At 35.7% G+C, this 20,400-nt stretch overlaps 2 protein-coding genes across 2 annotated transcripts; one reads left to right on the plus strand and one right to left on the minus strand.

The window, feature by feature from the left end:
- Positions 1 to 1,773: 1,773 nt before the first annotated feature.
- OR10A7 (olfactory receptor family 10 subfamily A member 7) lies at positions 1,774 to 2,724 on the minus strand. Its single transcript, XM_025926874.1, has one exon. The coding sequence runs from the start codon at positions 2,722 to 2,724 to the stop codon at positions 1,774 to 1,776; it is 951 nt and encodes a 316-aa protein (XP_025782659.1).
- A 10,854-nt stretch (positions 2,725 to 13,578) lies between these two features.
- LOC112863729 (olfactory receptor 10C1-like) lies at positions 13,579 to 14,541 on the plus strand. Its single transcript, XM_025926873.2, has one exon. The coding sequence runs from the start codon at positions 13,579 to 13,581 to the stop codon at positions 14,539 to 14,541; it is 963 nt and encodes a 320-aa protein (XP_025782658.2).
- The last annotated feature ends 5,859 nt before the right edge of the window (positions 14,542 to 20,400 follow it).

Genomic DNA, 20,400 nt, shown 5'->3' on the forward strand with positions numbered 1-20,400 from the left:
CATTTAACTTAAAAAACTAAAAGGCCTTTGAAGGAGAAAGATTTAAAGAAACTGATATTTCTTACCCTAAATTCCCAATATAGTCAATGGCTACAAATCTCAGGGAATTGCATTTAAATTAAAATAGTTATCTCAAGTTGCATATTTGTGATGATTTAAATTTTTCCTGGAAATTGACCAAGAATGATGGAGGTTGGTTACCGCTTAAAAACAAGTCTATACAATTTTGAAAAAAGGCTAATTGCTAATGAAGACTTGGAGCAACAGATATTATTAGATATAAGTTGCATATTCAAAGCCAATGTATCTTTATGCTCTGGGAAATATTACAGTTTCCAAAATTACATTTGACCCAGTCACATTTTGTCTTCTTAGTTGTTTGAAGGCATTTAAGGTGTCAATTAAAAAAAAAATCCCATCTATAATCATGCTCTATCTGGATGAAAATGTGACTAGAGATTTTTAACACATTACCATATTGAATTTCAAACACAGAAGGGTCTGAATTTAAATTCTTGTGGCTACCTCTCAACAACTCTTTGCCTTGTCAAGAGTCTTAAATTTTCTGATTCCAATATGTCTTTTAGAAAATTAAATGTATAATAAGATCTACCTGTTGGGTTGTTGCATGGACATTAAAGACAGTGACTTGATAGATCATGTTTTCTATTATTATCACTACTCTTTTGGTTTTACTATAGTGTCCAGCAAGTATTTTTTGTTTAAATTCTAATAAGTAAAAGTTAATTAGTAAAAATGAATAGATGATTTAGCCAACGATCAAAAAAGTCCAGACCCACATCATCAAATGTTAATACTAAAATAATCTTATTAAATAACTTCATTTAAAACAGCTACACATATAAACAATTTGAACCATGAATTCTTGGCAACTAGAAGTCTCTACCTTTTAATACATATTTTAAAAAGTTAGTAAAACACAGTACATGATTATATTTGCATCACATTAGCTGCAGAATGTATAGCGGTTTGTGGTGAATATTTTCATTTACACTTCATGATTTTCTATTCTGATTTGTGCCCCACAAGGCTGGCCTTTATATACTGCACCAATAGACATCCTTGCCCTCTGTCTCAGATTTTTTTTAAGTTTATTTATTTCTTTTGAGAGAACAAGAGAGCAAGAGTGGTGGAGGGACAGAGAGAGAGAGAGAGAGAGAGAGAGAGAGAGAGAGAGAGAGAATCCCAACCAGGCTATGCACTAGCTGTGCAGAGCTAGATGTGGGGCTTCAACTCATAAACTGCAAGATTATGACCTGAGCAGATCAAGAGTTGGACCTCAACCAACTGAGCCACACAGGTGCCCCTCAGATTTGGTTGGATGAAGAACAGGAATCGGCAAATTTGAGAGTCAGGATGGAATAAGACTGGGATGGCTACCTTCCTCTACTAAAAACCAGAATTCCTGTTGAGTGACTTTTATTTATTGTAGTAGGATCATCCTGGTTCCAGTTCATACTCCTCTTTGTCCCTTCAGGGCAAGAGATATGGAATTTCCATCCTATGAGCTGTGTGACAGTTATCTAACTCCATCCCCCAGTTTGTTAAGAGCCCCCTCATTAATATTCTCTCAATGATTCCAATTTGAAAGTACCATCCATCTCTTGCTGAGACTCAGACTGATACACTGAGATCCATCCATCACGGTAAGTGATACTGACAAAATCAAAGCAAATCTTATATTCTTTTTAAGCTTTTGTCAGTGGGTCCTGCTGCCCCTGCTTTGCTTAGAAACCCTCTAGACAATAGAATTCAAAACACATCTAACTTCTGCAAGACTTTTTGAGTGACTGTCCTCTTGACAGCCCCCTTCACTTCATTGTTCCTTAGGCTGTAGATGATCGGATTTAACATAGGAGTGATGACAGTGTATGACAATGACACTAGCTTCTTGCTTTCAGGGGACTGGCTGGATTTGGGCCGTAAGTAGGTCAAGCTGGCGGTTCCATAGAAAAGGGATACCACAATGAGGTGTGATGAACAGGTGGAGAATGCCTTCTGGCGACCAGTAGCAGATGGCATCCTGAGAACAGTTGTGATAATGCGGATGTAGGAGACCAAAATGAGGGAAAAAGGAAACATAATAAACAGTAGTGTGGAGGCAAGCGCTTGCATTTCATACATGCTTGTGTCCTGAGTGACTAGTTTCAACACCGGAGGACCATCACAAAAAAAGTGGTCTATGGTATTTGGTCCACAGAAAGGAAGGGCCATCAACCAAGCTGTTTGTAGCATAGAGACAGGAACACCAGACATCCAAGAGCCGACAGCCATCCACAAGCACAGGGACCTATTCATTATGACTGAATAACGGAGAGGGTTACAGATGGCCACAAAGCGATCATAAGCCATCATAGACAGAAGAAAACATTCAGAGCTGCCAAAGAAGAAGAAAAAGTACATCTGGGCACCACAGCCGACAAAAGAGATGATTTTCCTTGGAGACACTAGATCGACCAGCATCTTCGGCACCATGACCAAGGTAAAACAGACTTCGAGAAGTGATAGGTTTCGGAGAAAGAAGTACATGGGTGTTTGAAGAGCAGGATCCACACTGGTAACTGTGACGATAAGGAAGTTGCCCAACAAAGTGACTGTATAGATGACCAGGAACAAAATAAAGAGGGAAACTTGCATCTCAGGGTTATTTGTAAAACCGAGAAGAAGAAATTCAGTGACTCTGGTGTGATTTTCACAAATCATGTCTCAGACTAGTTTCTCTGTAAGAATCAAATATGTGCACGAAAGGATATTGTTTAAATACAGGTATAATCTCAAATATATCAATAAAATCCATAAAAGCATCCCTGTGCTCAGGCATCTCATCGTTCTATTCCTCTGGTGCAGAAATAATGTTTACAATAAAATATAAGCAAGATCAAAGAAATATTTTGCACGACTCCTACTAATTGCTTATCACGTAGGTGCAGGTTTGTTTTTTTTTTTTTTTTGTCAGTAGTCACAACCTGCAGCTCATGTTCTTCATCAGAGGCATGCCGTTGTCAGGATTGAGTAGAAGTAGTTTAGGCAGATGATATTTAAAATAGAATCATCTACTAATTTTTAAAAATATGAAATAAATCCAGGGAACAAAAAGAGAAATTATGGGCGAGTTTGACTTTTGGAATCTTTTAGGATATAGATTGCATGTTTATAAGAATGGAGTGTGTACTCCACACCATCATCTTCTATGTACATATACATTTACATATACGTTTACATGTGCACACACATGTATGTATATATGAAAAACAATTGATAAACATAGTAAAAAATAAGCATAACTTACATGTTTGATTTTGGTGTTTTTCTGTAATCTTCCTGGGGCTACTAACTTATGTGATTTTTAATATTGTCTCTTGAACCATAATTTGACTTCCCTGGGCCCCTATTTCTACTACTGACATAAGTATGGTCCTATTATTTGTGTTGGGCTTAAAAATCCTTCTGAACAATTGTGACTTTGAATAGAGAAGTCCTCCTTCCAAATTCAGTTATCATTAAGTAGAGATGGGTAGGATGTTGAACTAGGATTCAACAAAAGACCACAAGGGAAAGCAAAATAGAGAAATTTATTACTCACTGGTCCTGGAGGAGGCACACAGCTCACCCAAGGTGCCACATGGGGAAGTCAAGGCACAGTGCAGGCAGAGAGAGTGAAGCAGGAGCTGGGGCACATACTTGTATTAGAATCTGAGAGTGGGGTACTTTGGGGTTCCCTGGCTAAGGCCAGTTTGGTCAATTTAGACCAAAAAGAGCATGACTTGGGTATGCTTTCTTGGGGTTTTTATCTAAGGGCTAAGGAGAAAGCCCCAGGAGACAGGGGAATCTATGATTTATCACAAAGGCGGTTGGGGAATCATATCAGGAGCTTATATTTACTTGTGATTCTGGGCTGTTACCTAAGGTTTGCATTCAAGCGGCGGCCAGGGGGAGGTTAATACCAGTTCAAGGGCCCTGCAGGCAATCTGGCTACCCCAAAAAGATGTCAAGTCAGCAGCATCGTGAGGTAGTTTAGCTAAACTCTGAATAGACTGTCAATCATTTCCAAAACTGCATGGTCAGAAGTGAGAGTTAGTCACTATTGTGCGTCCACTAAAAATCTAGCCATAAAAGTATTCACTCATTTATTATGAACTCAATTGCTATATCTTATTTAGAATTAAGTATTGTGACCAAAAGTAGAATTAGACAAATATTTTCTGTACAAGCTTTACTCAGCAATAGCATAGCAGACATTAGTAATGTCAGAAACATATTGGAAAAATAATTACTCATAATGCTACGTTGAGACTGAGATGAACAATGTTTTTTTTTTTTTTTAATAGTGGGGTTAGGTGAATATTGGATCTACTATTTTACAGTACACTTTCTAATTTAATTCAGAAAGATACTTAACTACTTCCTTCTATAGTAAAAATATTTAAAACAGATTTCCCCTCTGAAAGAAAGGAGCTGAAAACTCACAGCTTCTGGATCCATTCTGAAATAAGTGGCTCATTCGAAGAATTCTGCTTTAATTCCATCCCAAATATATGTACTTGTGATACTCTCTCACTTGTCTATTTTGCTTACTCTAAGTTCTGAAGCCAACTTCCTCAGTAGCATAAGGAAAGGAATGTTGGTGCTCCCACACTCTCCATTCCCCTAGAAGTCCCAGAATCACAGGGACAGATGTAACGGTAATTGTGCCCATTAGCCTCTCACCATTATTGCAAAACATACTTCAATACCATTCTCATCATCAGTGAAAGAACAACAACATTGTTATTGGTACATTTAGCAAAACTGATAAAAAGCTTCACATGTATTTTCATTCTCACCAGCATTTTGCAACAATTCTATACTTGTCATGGCACTAAAATTACTCCATTATTTGGAGAAAAATAAGAATATGAGAGTTGATGAAAGTATCCATATTTTATTGTAATTTATTCATTTATATTTATTATATTATGATTTTTAGTTATGCCTAAAATGCCCGAGCCACTACCGCCCCTCAGAACTCTGATATTGATGCCACAGAAAGCAATGCTAGGTTGAATGGCTGAACTTTGAGTGATCAAGCTCTACAGTGTACCATCCATGGTCTCTAATGTAAAATAAGAATAAGGCTATCCAAGAAAATCACCATTTTCTTGATTGCTTGAAAATTAGTGTTGTAAATTTTTCACCATGCCTGGGCACATTTAAATTCAAAATTTTGGAAAATTAAGGGTGGATAATATCATAGAATGTGTCTCCAAGTGTTCCTCTCATTCCTGTTATAATGCTAAAAACCCTACTGACTACATTGCATATATCCTCTTTGGGAAAGATTTGTCAGCAGTGATTACAAGCAATACCACAGATTTATATTATCTTTTTTAAAATTCACAAACTGTGACCGAGTTGCCATGATTACTACATGCTCTAGAGAATATAAAATTTTACTTGCTGCATAGCATTTTGATAACTTAATGACATTTACTTAAGTCCACTAACTTAGCTGGCTATATCTCAGGAGTCCAAAGAGCTCTTTCACTTCTTACTAAGCTGGTCAGCTTCCAACATTTCTGAAGAAACAGATTTTACCTTTCATTCTAGCCAGGTTTCTCCCAAATATATATTTTCCCATTGAAACAATTGATTATGGATCTTTGCAATTACATCATCAGTATTTGGAACACCAGACAAAGCTGAAATCATCATTACATGTCTCTTACGGGAACAGTACAACACAAAGTGTAGTTACTTAATTGGAAAATGAATGAACCCAGTCTCTGAATTGAAAAGACTTTGCATGGTTGTAATCCACAGCATTCCTTAAGTACACAACTCTCATTTTTTTCTTCATGCTCATTTCTTTACCATTCTATAGCTTTCTAGACAGAACAAGGACCCCATTACTTTTTGTTTTATTTTAATGAATTATGAGCTTATTCCTTTTTCCATAAAGTCCTATATTTACTTGTCTTAAAATGTTTTTATTATACACAGATATGCAGATAACATGAGTTTTTTTTTTTAATTGAGGGAAGAAATAAGCCATAAAGAATATCTGGATATATCTTACCAAATAAAACCTTGTATTTCTTCTTTAATTAGAAGTTTCATGACAACTTTAAAGATACATAATTTTGTTTATTGGTTCAAATTTTCAGAACTAAGCAAATACCTTGGACACACTAACCTGCTTTGCAGTGGCACTAAGTGGTGGATATATTTTAGTAGTAATATTTAAAAGTGTGACTGGCTTTGGGGAAATGACCCAAGGGATATTAGAAGGAACTACTATTAATTACACACCTGTTTAAATCTCATAGTGGAGAATGTAGAATTTTCATGAAACTGTCTATATTTTTTAAGGTATAATGACTGCAATTCAATATGTATTTTTCAATAATAGATATTTTGTGGTGGGTCTATTGGGCACACTGGTCAAATCCCTCAGGATTACAACTATTAATATGCCAAGACTGTATAAGGAACAGAGATTTTCATTTTCCCTGTAAGATTTTTGTATTTTTTATGGAATAGAATTTGGTCCAATACTGACAAAAGAGATTTGTACTACGTCCTTGAAACTTACATGATTTTTAAATTTCAAATTTTAATTCATTTGTAAATGTTATCTTAAACATATATTTTTCTAGTAATAATCATTTCAAATGATTAAACACCTCAAGTTAAGCTGATAATTGGCACATATTTTATTGCAGTCTTATACCCTAAATAGTTTGGCTGTAGGTTTGTTTTAATAGGAGAACACTGTAGACAGTACCAAATTTCATATAACATTCCATGGAAGTAGTATCTTATAATGTCTAAGTTAATGCCAAAAAAAAGTAAGTAATTTTTCTTTTTTCTTTTTTAATACTTGGAATATTTTATTTTTGGAATTTCTAAAGCTCTTTCAATTTACTAGATGGAGACAACTACCCACTAAATACACTGTGTAAGCTCAGTGTGTAAGTGTCCAATTGCCACTTTACGGTAGTCTAGCTCCTGGCCAGTTCCTAAAGTCATCTTGTACGACGCATCCCCTAAGTATATATTACTGCCACCTTGTGAGTCATTCATCATAACTATTTTAGCTGATAATTTTCCAGTTGTTACACATTTGCATTTGCCTGAAAAAACATCAGTGATTCTTTTCCATAGATTTTTTTCTTCACCTACGAAGTGACAGGCACTGTGCTAAACAGCAGGTTTGAAAGGTACACTAGACACAGATGCCCATCTCAAAAAGATTGCATTATAATTCTAATTTAACAAAATTAACTTTTTATCTTCACATGTTTATTGTTTTTTTCTTCCATAGATATTTCACACCCCTTCAAAAACTTTTTACAAAACTCAACCATAATCGCTAATAGTGGTTACATGAATCTACACATGCAATAAAATGGTATAGAGCCATTCACGTGTATTCACATTTTGTAAAATGTCAACTTAGTGTGTTTGATGTCCTGCTTTATGTTTAACTAAAATGTGCACGTGACCACCCTGTACTATCTTTGCAACTTCTTGTGAATCTGTATCATTTATAACCATGAGATTCATTTTGAAAGAGTAAAGAATGAAGATATGTCAGCAGGATAGGCTATCTAGTGGCTCTTGAATAAAGATAAAGTATGTCCTTACATTCGTCTAGGATTTGGTCCATAAATTTCAGTTTTGGAATTTCAATATGTGAATTAATCCTGAGGAATCCAAGTTCTTAGAAGGTGATGAACACAAATTAAACTCACACCAAATGTGGTGTGTAAATGTGAAAAGTGTGTAAACACTTAAGATGTGTAAAATCTATTTGTGTGCTTTAAACTGAGGGATGTATCTTTTAAAAAAATGTAATGAACATAGTTTACACGTTTCATTTTTTTTAACTTAAATAAAATCCTCCCAACGTGGGCTTTGAACTCAGGACCCCAAGATCAAGAGTTGCATTCTAAGAGTCATTTCTAAGAATTCACGTGATTAGATTGAGCCAACTCAGATTTCTCAGAATAATCTCCCCATATTAAAGTCTCTACTATTTTTACATCTACAAAATGCCTTTTTTCCATACAAGTTAACATGTTCACAGCTTTGGGGGCTTAGGGCATGGACATCTTTGAGGAGCCATTGATCTTCCTGCCATGTTGACTTGCCAAAAACATTATCTGGAATTCATAAAATTCCTAATTAAAGTACAATTCATATGTTTGCTTTTAATTACAACAAGAAATAATGACAACAATTCATCCCTAGAATTTTCAAAACAATAGTAAGTTAAACCCAATGAAAATGGAAGGAAAGTGTGCCTGGGTGACTCATAAAGAGTCTGTTAAGCCTCCGATTCTTGTTTTTGGCTCAGGTCATGATCTCATGGTCGTGAGATCAAACCCTGCATCAGACTCCACACTGAACATGGAGCCTTCTTGGGATTCTCTTTCTCCCTTTCTCCCTTTCTCCCTACCCCTCCCCTGCTAGTGCTTGCTTGCTCCCTTTCTCTCTCTCTTTCTCAAAATAAATAAAACATTTAAAAACATGAAATAAATTTGGGGCGTCTCAGTGGATCAGTCAATTAAGCATCTGACTTTGGCTCAGGTCATGATCTCCTGGTTCATGAGTTCGAGTCCCGTGTCAAGCTCTGTGCTGACAGCTCAGACCCTGGAGCCTGCTTCGGATTCTGTGTCTCCCTCTCTCTATGCTCCTCCCTCTCTCATGCTCTGTCTCTCTTTCTCTCCCTAAAAGTAAAAATAAACATTAAAAAAAATTTTTAATAAAAAATGAAATAAATAAAAAAAAGGAAATGGAAGGAAATAAATTACAAAGAAAACATCAGAGATTAGTGAAACAAAATGTTATGTACAGAGGAGAATATTAGTGGACCCAGCATTGATCTTTGAAAAGATAAAATTTGGCAATGTTCTGGCAAGATACACTCAGAAAATAAAGCAAATAATAAAAAAGTAATAAATAATAAATAAAAGGTATCTCTATTCAGGTATTCCAGATTAAAAAAGAATGAGTGTCAAATAAAGATAACACTGAGGAAAAAAAAATAGTTTTCTAAAACTGACTCAAGAAAAAATGGATAACTGGATTAGACATACAATTTTGCAAAAGATGAATCAGTAGTCAAAAAAATTTCCCCCCAAAATAGACCCAGATGACTTCACCAGAAAATTCTACCAATTTACAACAAAACAAACACAAAAACACACAATCAAGTCTTTCACAAACTGTTTTTGTGTGTAATAATAGAAGAGATGTTAGTACAGTAAAACCTTGGTTTGCGAACACAAGTTTTTCTGGAAAAGTGCTTATAATCCAAAGCACTTGTATATCAAAATGAATTTCCCCCCAAGAAATAATGGAAACTCAGATGATTCATTCCACAACCCAAAAATATTCATATAAAAATGATTGCAATACTGCAATATAATGCAAAATAATAAAGAAAATACAAAGTGTAAAGAAAAATAAATTAATCTGTGCTTACCTTTGAAAAAAAGCTTTATGGCTGGTGTGAGGGAGACAAGAGAGTTTGTGTAGAACAACTTTCACTATCACTAGTGGAATCTCTGCTTTCTATTGACTTAATGGAATCTTTTTCTTTTTGTGCAACTTTAACAAGGAACCCAGACAATGACACTTGTTTTTGCCTCCTTTTGAGGATTTCACAGAAATGTGACATTGCATTATTGTTAAACAGATTCATCGCTCGCACTACAGCCTTATTCATGTGGTTCCTTTCTACAAAATTTTGCCATTTCTCACATTTTACCCTTCTCCCTAATCTCGTTTGAAGTGAAGGATTCCTCCACCTTTTTCTCCTTCTTCTTTGCGGACAAGATGCAAATGTAAACTTCTTACAAAATCTTGCAATTTCGGTCACTCGCATACCTTGTTCGTACTTCTCGATGATTTCCTTCTTAATTTCCACTAAAATAACCTCCTTCTTCTTACCATCTTTCTTTTCAACATTTTTTCTGCATGGGGGTCATTGTATATGTTCGCATGGATGTTGACTACAGTACAGTATTAATAAACTCCTTTAATATACTGTATATAATGTAACTGGCAATAAGGCAGCAGAGGAAAGGGTCTATATCTGCAGGCAGCCTGACCTAGAATGAAGCAAAGCATTGCTAAGCTTACTCTTGTATGGAAAAGCAAAGGACTGTCTATAGGAGCTTTGAAGTGACCAAAAAAAAAAAAAAAAAAACACTAGTGCCAGTTGTGGGCACCTTCCAGTGTTCTGAAAAATCACGATTTCTGCCAAACACTGCGGCCTGAGACCAAAAATCTGAGCATGGGAGATGATCACCCACAATCCCACAGACACAGAGAAAGAGAGAATCCCCTTTACACTAAACATGAATGAGATTTTGAGATTTTGTCCATGGAATTTTGTTCAAATACACTTTATCTTTAATATGTTTATCATAATGTAATAACAGAAAACAAATTATTTTATTTTTCATTATGTTTATAGGTTGTGGTGATTAAATGGGCAAAATATTATTAAAAATCACCTAGCTTATGTCCTGACACTGAGGAACCATATAGTAATAGTTGCTATCACTTTACTAATAACTGATAAGCTTTGATAAAATTCACGGTATTGTCACTTAATTAATTAATCATATTAAAAGACTATCTAAATACTGTTGCAAATGCTAAGTTACTCTTTATCTCAAATCAAATATTGTAGGTCCTAGAAGCACAGATCTTATTTTGATAAATGGCTGTTTGTAATTTTCTACCCTGAAATGTTCATAGTTTTCTAAGTTAGTACTTTAATTCAAATATTAAAATATATGTTATATCATTTTATTTACAAAATAAGCACTAGAGAGCTTTTTTTCAGATGGTTCCTTCACACCAGATATGGCATATGGTTCTCCATCTTAAAAACATAATGAATAACAATAATAAGTAATCTTATCCTGTCTTTTGTTTTTCTCTAGGTATCACCCTGTCTATCTCTTCCCCTTCATGAGCAAACTTCTCCCACATGTTGCTGCCACTGGTTTCTTTTTTTCTTTTTCTTTTCAATATATGAAGTTTATTGTCAAATTGGTTTCCATACAACACCCAGTGCTCATCCCAAAAGGTGCCCTCCTCAATACCCATCACTCACCCTCACCTCCCTTCCACCCCCCATCAACCCTCAGTTTGTTCTCAGTTTTTTAGAGTCTCTTATGCTTTGGCTCTCTTCCACTCTAACCTCTTTTTTTTTTTTTCCTTCCCCTCCCCCATGGGTTTCTGTTGAGTTTCTCAGGATCCACATAAGAGTGAAACCATACGGTATCTGTCTTTCTCTGTATGGCTCCTTTCACTTAGCATCACACTCTCCAGTTCCATCCATGTTGCTACAAAGGGCCACATTTCATTCTTTCTCATTGCCACATAGTACTCCATTGTGTATATAAACCACAATTTCTTTATCCATTCATCAGTTGATGGACATTTAGGCTCTTTCCATAATTTGGCTATTGTTGAGAGTGCTGCTAGAAACATTGGGGTACAAGTGCCCCTATGCATCAGTACTCCTGTATCCCTTGGGTAAATTCCTAGCAGTGCTATTGCTGGGTCATAGGGTAGGTCTATTTTTAATTTTTTGAGGAACCTCCACACTGTTTTCCAGAATGCTGCCACTGGTTTCTTTCACTTTTTTATTTCTATTTACCCATAAATAACTTCAGTCTGTTTCATGCTCTTAACTGTCTTTCCCTTGCTGTGCAGAAACGTTTTTATTTGATGTAGTCCCACTTGTTTATTTTTGCCTTTCTTGCCTGTGCTCCAAAAATCATTAAGACCAATTTCAAAGAGGGATATTATTTATCCATAAAAAAAATAAAGAAATACTGCCAATTGTGACAACATGGATGGACTCGGAGGGCATTAGGCTAAGTCAAATAAGTCAGAAACAGAAGGACATATACCATATGATCTCAGTTATGTGGAGCCTAAAAAAAATTGAACTCGAAACAGAGAGTAGAATGAGTTGGGGAGTGGGAGAAATGGAGAGATGTTGATCAAAGAGTAAAAGCTTTCAGTTATAAGATGAATAAGTTTGGGGATATAATGTATATAGCATGATGGTATTAGTTAATAATACTGCATTGTATACTTGAACTTTGCTAAGACAACATATCCTAAGCTTTGTCATCACACTCAAAATGATAACAATGCATGGTGATTTAGGTGTTCATTATCCTATTTGTGAAAATTATTTCACAATTATATGTATATTGTATGTAATTGTCATGTGTAAACTTTAAATATGTAAAATTCTATTTTCCAATTATATCTCCATAAAACTAGAAACAAAATTTAAAAATGTGTTATGTTTGAAAATAAAAATTCTCAGAATGAATGAGTTTTTCCACTTCTTGAGGAAGTGCAGAAAACACATTGTTCACGTTTCTGACAAATTATTTTAATTAGAAGCATTCAAAATTAGGAATTGCCCTGTTAAGGTCTATTTATTTATGTTGTTAATTTCCACATAGATAATTAAGTGAAAGCCATCTGTGGTGTTAATGGAGCTTCTTTGTCCCTGCACTGTGCCTACAATATCACAAAGACCTGAACAGTCACTGTCCATTGGAGGAGCTTAAAGAAGATTACCATGGCAAACATTCACAAATCCAATAATTAGTTCAAATGCGTAATGGAAATCCATTAGAAATTTTTCATTTTACACATTGAAACTTAACTGATGTAACTAACAGTAATAGATTCTCTCTGGAAAATGTGTTCAAAAAATGAAAACGAAATTTACATCAAATGTTCATTGTTGTTTCTGAAGAAATCCCTCTTGAGAGAAATCTAATTAAACTGTGCAGTGAATACAATCCCTTCGGTCTTTAGTCAGAATAAAAATACTGCCTATTCCACCACCAGTTTGGAATTGTAGAAAGTCTGGAAGACCAACAGGGAAAAGAAAATTCACCTTATGGTTCTAGGTATGTTCCCCTATTCATAATTTCCTGTAAAATTACACTGAGGTTGTGGAAAGAAGATTCTGTTAGTTTTGGTTTCCATGGATTTTGCCTGCCTAATCATTTGATTATTTTTTTCAAATCTAAATGAGTAACTTCATGTACGCAAATAGATACATGGCTGGAAATATACTCCCTTCTGAACCCTTAATTATGGCTTGAAGAAAAGTGTGGAATTCAGAACCTAAATATAGCACTTTTGTATTTTACTCTCTACGCTTAAGTTTTGTGTAACTTTTTCAATAGAATATCTTCCCATATTGCTTACATATACCCTGTGTATAGGATTAGAATATCAATAAGATAAAAACAAAAATTAGATTATATAATTTAAAGCCATTGTTTTCTTTTAATTTTTGTGAAAACACCACAAGATCTAGAAAACAAAATCAGGAAGAAAACTGCATCTATTTTAATTGGGCATTTATTTAGAAATATTTATCAAAATAAATCCAAATGTTTAGGTTCTCATGTAGGACCATTGATCCTACAAGAGCTCCTTTGCTGCGGTTTGATAGGCAACCATGGTGGTCTGGATTCCCTTCAGGATTACCTGTCCTCTCTGTTGTCTCCACAGATGTCTGGCTCTGAGCCTACAATGAGTGGAAATCAGTCCCTCTGCACCAAATTCACATTTGTGGCTTTTTCCTCTCTAGCAGAGTTACAGCCTGTGCTCTTCGTTGTGTTCTTACTCATTTACTTGTTTACTGTGGGAGGAAACCTCATCATCATCTCCCTGATCTGGGTCTCCACTTCCTTACACACTCCCATGTATTTCTTCCTGGTTAACCTCTCCTTCCTGGAGATGTGCTACATCACCAGTGTGGTGCCTCAGATGCTGGTGCATCTGCTGATGGAGACCAAGACTATAAGTGTGGGTGGTTGTGCAGCTCAGATGTACACATTTGCCATCTTGGGACTGACAGAATGCTCCCTGCTAGCAGCCATGGCTTATGATCGCTTTGTAGCTATTTGTTACCCGCTGCGTTATACACTCTTGATGAGCCCTCGCATGTGTTTGATATTGGCTACAGCGTCTTGGACCACTGGGGTGGTGGTGGAGTCAGCCCAGATCACCTGGATCTTCAGTCTTCCCTTCTGCGGAACAGGAAAGATTCAGCACTTTTTCTGTGACATCATGCCTGTAATGAAACTGGCTTGTGTTGATACCTCCCACAATAGGATTGTGATGTTTGTTCTCTCCATGATCTTCATCATGACTCCCTGTTTGCTCATCTTGTGCTCCTACCTGCGAATTCTTGTAACCATCTTGAGAATCCCTTCAGCAGCTGGCAGACACAGAGCTTTCTCCACTTGTTCATCTCATATCTTGGTTGTTTCTCTGTTCTATGGCACTGCCTTGTTCACTTATATCCAACCAAAGACGGTACACACTCCAGAAACAGACAAAGCAACTGCACTCATGTACACGGTGGTCACCCCTGCTCTGAATCCTGTTATCTATACCTTGAGGAACAAGGAAGTAAAGGAAGCCTTTCAAAGGGTAACACAGAGGAATCCTCTTAGACAAATGGCCTAACCCAGCCATAGTGGATGAAACATATACTAATATACAGATAAGTTAGTTACCCAAGGTTTTATGATGCATCTACCAATATACATTGTCCTTAAAGTATTTGTACCATCCAACTAGGAAACACTTATGAATGTTGTACATTTTTTCAATGTGTTTAAGCAAAAGGGAACTATGTAGTAGGGTCTTCAAATTATTTATCTTTCGTTCACAAGCATTTCCTTTGTCCTGGACACTATTCATTTTTTCCTTCTCCATAAGTAGTAGGATTAAGCTTGGTATCCTTTACACCACTTTACTGAGGAACTGAAATATTATTGTGGAGAATGTTAAATATGAATAGGAAGCAATTAGTAGCTTTTTAGTGTCAAACATAGGCTGTTAGGATTTAAGTTCTTAAGTGGAGTACACTCCCTAATTACTTAGCTCTCTATACCTAAAAATCATGCATCTTAAATTATAAATTGTTCATAAATACTGTTGAGTGATATACACTACAACACAACTCTAAGTATTTAAGGTAAGTGTTTAAAATGTCTAACTTGTAAATCCAGTGGAACCCTGATTCTTTATTCAAAACTAGATTCTTCCCTTGCTCTTATTCACTTAGTGTTTGGTTTTTCATATGAATCAAGTTTTAGAAAAACTTCTTCCTGTGTGACATTCATTCTTGTTACTCCCATTGTAAGCCTTATTTAAATGTATATGTTTGAATATAATTTCCTTTAGGAGCTGACCTTTATCCTAGCTAATTAATTATATTATTTTTGACCCTGAATAATCAAGAACAGAACTTCCAAAATAAATAACTTTTAAACAAAAGCTGGTTTCTTATGGCAACTTTGGAGAAGTGAGGTGACCAAAATAATTTAAATGTTCAGTAATATTCTGTAGAAATTAGAGTTAACATTTTATTTTTATCTTAGTGTTTTCACCCTGTAGTCAAATCTTAATACCAGTGCAAGGAATTTGTTTGGAAGGACTCAGAAGTGAGAAAATGATACAGGCAAGGGAAGACAGCCACTAAATTGCCCATTATTATGCCAGGTACCATAAAAGGCCACTAAAATTTATTCTTACAAGGGAAATAGTGTAAAGCACAATCCTAAAATGTATTGACATATAGGCCTGTGTACATATACACCTATCATACACATTGATTGAAGGTTGATCTTAGGGAGCATTAACTCTGACAGTAATACTTAGCTGCTAACTGTTGCAAACTTCTGGAAATGCCCTCAAGAACAGTGATTTGGATTTGTGACATCTGGAAAGTATCTGGCATTGGATCTTAAGATGGCAAGTTGGAGGGATATAAGAGGTAAGACTGTCAGTGAAATCTACCCATTTATTTTCCAGAAGCATTTGAGATACTTGTATTTGTGATAGTAAAGAAGGTAAAGTATATGTGTGAATTGGAATGAATATAAAATAAGAATTTTATATTTCAGTAATTATATTTCTGTGTTGTATTTTCTGGCTCTGTTTGTAGAATGGTAGTTCCTCAAAGGCTGGTGCTAGAGCTATACATCACATTTCTGATATATAACATACTCATAATTAGGGATGATAAACATATTAAAGATGAAGTGTATTTGAACAAAATTCCATGGACAAAATCCCCAAATCTCATTAATGTTTAGTATAAAGGGGATGCTTTGTATTGGAAGATACATAAGGAGTTACTCAAGCTCTCCTAGCCAGTGAGCCTGCATATCCAAAGCAACCGTAGTAGTAAGAAACAAAAGGGGCCCGGAAGCATTGTTCAGCCCACAAGAAAGGTTGATTTTCTTTTTATTTTTAACATAATTGGGGTATTTAAACCTAAATGCAAACCACGTGGTGTCACATTACCTTGTATAAAACATAAAATATTCATAATTGTGGGTGTTCTGATGAACACACACTTAATAGCTCATTGTATCTTTTGTTTTTCACTCCTAGCACTAAGTGGATGCAAATAGAGAAAGAAATAGTAAACATGACTAATTATATTCAGCCTAAGTAATGGATCATGGGAAATGTTTCATTGGGTAATTTTGAAAAATAGTCACACTTAAACACTACTGTGTGAATATGTTCTTGGAACTTGTACCTAGAGTCTTTCATCATTAATATGCTTATAATAATGTAATAACAGAAAAACAAATTATTTTCTTTTTGATTATGTTTCTAGGTTGTGGTGATTAAATGGGTAAAACATTATTAAAAATCACCTAGCTTGTGTCCTGACACTGAGGAACCATATAGTAGTAGTTGCTATCACTATCAATTAAAATAGCATTTGTGAAGTAAGTTAAGTCCTGTGGACATAAATACACAGTTTCAGCTTTCAAGTACTGAGAAATGGTGTGTTCTTGTTTTAATGGCTGTTGTGATTACTTAACCATATTGTCTTCTCATAGCAAATCTCCAGTACTCTTATCATCCATGCTTAAGAAAAGACAAGTACAAAATACTTGAAGGGGACAGAAAGGGAAGCAGCTAAATTTGATAACCAAGAATTCATTTCACATTGCAGGATGTGATAAAACTGATCCCTGTGTCATCATTCACTCATCCTCTCAGTTACCTTACGTTCACTATTTTGGGGAAAAAAAGATTACATAATGTGTGTGTGGGGGCTAATGATAAAAATATGACACTGTTATGGAAAGTGTTTCCTGTTTATCTTACTTTTAAATTATGGTTGTCTTCCCCCCACCCGATCATCTTGTCTTCCCCTGTATTGAATACACAGTATATTGTTTTGCCCACATTATTATTCTAGTCAAATTATCACCCAGGTCCTAAGCTTTAGAGTTGTGGTGATCAGAACCTGGATGGTTATCAATCGAATTACAGCTGGAAAGGATACATCTGGGTATTTTAAACTCAGAAACTAACTGTCACTACAAGTAGAAGCTGAACAAACATGTTTTATCTCCTGTGACTGAATAACGTGAATGTGTGGTGTCTCCTGTTGAGAGTGTTTGTGGTTGTACATGGGATACTGTGGTAACATTAGGTGAAAGAAACTTCAGAAGAGAGGAATGACTGAAGGCTTTATGGGCACTGTAATAGCAGAGCCTCACCCTCTTCAAAGGTATCTCTTAGTTGTCTCTGAGGTACATAATGTTTACTTCACATATGCACCTCCCAACATACCGTAAGTCCAACAGCTGCCAGTCATTACAGAGTGTCTGGTCCCTTTTATTGTTTTGCTCTTTTCAAATACTCATTGCCCTGAAAAACCACTTAGAGAGGATTTGCTGTTGCTATTTATTACCAAAGTATTAAGAAATCAATCCATGTTTACACCAGAAGTAAAGTTTCTCAACCTCTAGTTCCCCAAAATCAGAACGCTTAATTTTCAGGAAAAGACACAACAAAAATTTCTTTACTAAACTCGTGTGGCATTTTATTTCTTGAATTCAAAGCAGTTTACCCCCAAGTCAAAAGTTTAAAGAATATTTTCCACACATACCACAAAAGATAAATCAATGCTGACTATTGGTTTAGAAAACTGTGGAGAGGTTCCAAAAAAGCAACCTCAAAAAATACCCTATTGTAAAAAGTATGAAAGGAAAAAGATGTGTATACATCCTTAGTTTAAGTAATAGAAAGTTATGGACACTAATGAGATGCTTTCCAGTACATGCCTACTTTTCTGAGACTTGCCCAGAACTGAGTCCCCTGACGTTAAGATAATTTGACATCACTTCCAAAGCCAAAACTAATTTTAAGTACCAAAAATCTTTAGTTCGTACCTTTACAGACCTCCAAAATGATAAAACCTGATATTACACTTAACATTCTATGTTTTTAAGATATTAAACATTTTTAAACGTGTGCCTGGGTGGCTCAGTGAGTTGAATGTCTGACTTTTGATTTTGGCTCAGGTCGTGATCCCAGGGTCATGGGATTGAGCCCCGAGTTGGGCTCCACACTGAGTGTGGTGTCTGCTTAAGATTCTCTTTCTCTTCCTCTGCCCCCTCCCCCACTTTTGCACTCTCTCTCTAATTAAATTCTTTTTTGTTAATTTTAAATCATGCAAAAAAGTTCATATTATACTCACTGTACCTATTGTTTTAAATATGTGATAGGCATGGAGTGGTGATTTTTCCATTTGTTTAACAATTTCAGATGAGGACAAAGCTGAAGGCAAGAGGCACTTGAAATTCTAAATAAGACTGCAAATGGATCAATAATAATTAGGTTTATTAAAAAAGCAGAAAGACCTAAATGTAGGACAGGAAATCATCAAAATACTACAGGAGAAAACAGACAACAACGCCTTTGACCTTGGCCACAGAACTTCTTATTAGACTTGTCTCTGGAGGCAAGGGAAACAAAAACAAAAATGAACTATTGGGACCTCATCAAGATTAAAAAAAAAAAAAAAAAACACTTCTGCACAGCAAAGGAAACAATCAACATAACTAAAAGGCAACCGATGGAATGGGAGAAAATATTTTCAAATGGCATATCAGATAAAAGGTTAGTATCCACAATCTATAAGGAACTCATCAAACTCAACACCCAAAATACAAATAATCCAGTGAGGAAATGGGCAAAAGACTTAAATACACTTTTCCAAAGAAGACATCCAGATGGCTAACAGATACATGAAAAGATGCTCAACATCACTCATCATTAGGGAAATACAAAGCAAAACCACAATGAGATACCACCTCACACCTGTCAGAATGGCTAAAATCAACAGCTCAGGAAACAAGGCAATGTTATGGAGAAATGCTGGTGGGAATGCAAACTGGTGCAGCCACTCTGGAAAACAGTATGGAGTTTCCTCAAAAAGTTAAAAATAGAGCTCCCCTATGACCCAGAAATTTTACTACTCGGAATTTATCCAAAGCATATAAAAATGCTGACTTGAAAGGACACATGCACTCCAATGTTTATAGCAGCGCTATCAACAATAGCCAAATTATGGAAAGAGCCCAAATGTCCATCGACTGATAAATGGATAAAGAAGATATGGCATATATATACAATAGAATAGTACACAGCAATCAAAAAGAATGAAATCTTGCTATTTGCAACAACATGGATGGAATTAGAATGTATTATGCTAAGCGAAATAAGCCAGTCAGAGAAAGACAACTATCATATGATTTCACTCATATGTGGAATTTAAAGAACAAAACAGATGAACATAGGAAAAAGGAAGGAAAAATAAGATAAAAACAGAGAGGGAGGCAAACTGTAAGAGACTCTTTAATACAGAGAACAAACTAAGGGTTGTTGAGGGTGCTGGGTGGGGGCATGGGCTAAATGGGTGATGGGCATTAAGGAGCACTTTTTGGGATGAGCACTGAGTGTTATATGTAAGTGATGAATCACTAAATTCTACTCCTGAAACCATTTTTACACTATATGTTAACTAACTTGGATATAAAAAATAAAAGTAGGAAGTCACCCCCCACCACCTCCCTGTGTATAAGGAAGGCTGAGGAGGGTGTGAGGCAGTGAAACTGTTACACTTGTAAAACAGCCAGGTTCATGAGATTTTTCTACTTCTTCTCACACTACATGGCAAACAAAAGCAGCAAGTCCACCAAATTACAGAAAACAGCCTATGTGTTAAAAAGTGAAACTGGACTGTAGTTCTCCATTTGGATGCTTGCTGAGATGTAGCACCTATGCATCCGAGTGAAGTCTCACGTGACAAAACGTTTCAGATATATTTTGCTTGTATCCACCGGATTTTGGGGGATTGTGTAAACATAAAGGCGAGAATCATTTCTTATCCAGTTAATATTGTTATTTTGGGGTTCGCTGTAGGAATCTTTAAAGGCAGCGTTTGACAGGAATGGAGTAGAGAAAAAAATAAACAACTTAGGTACAAATCTAACAAAATATGTG

The sequence above is a fragment of the Puma concolor genome, chromosome B4 (assembly GCF_028749965.1).
Source record: "Puma concolor isolate L17-30 chromosome B4, mPumCon1.1.hap2, whole genome shotgun sequence".
In the NCBI taxonomy this organism is placed as follows: domain Eukaryota; kingdom Metazoa; phylum Chordata; class Mammalia; order Carnivora; family Felidae; genus Puma; species Puma concolor.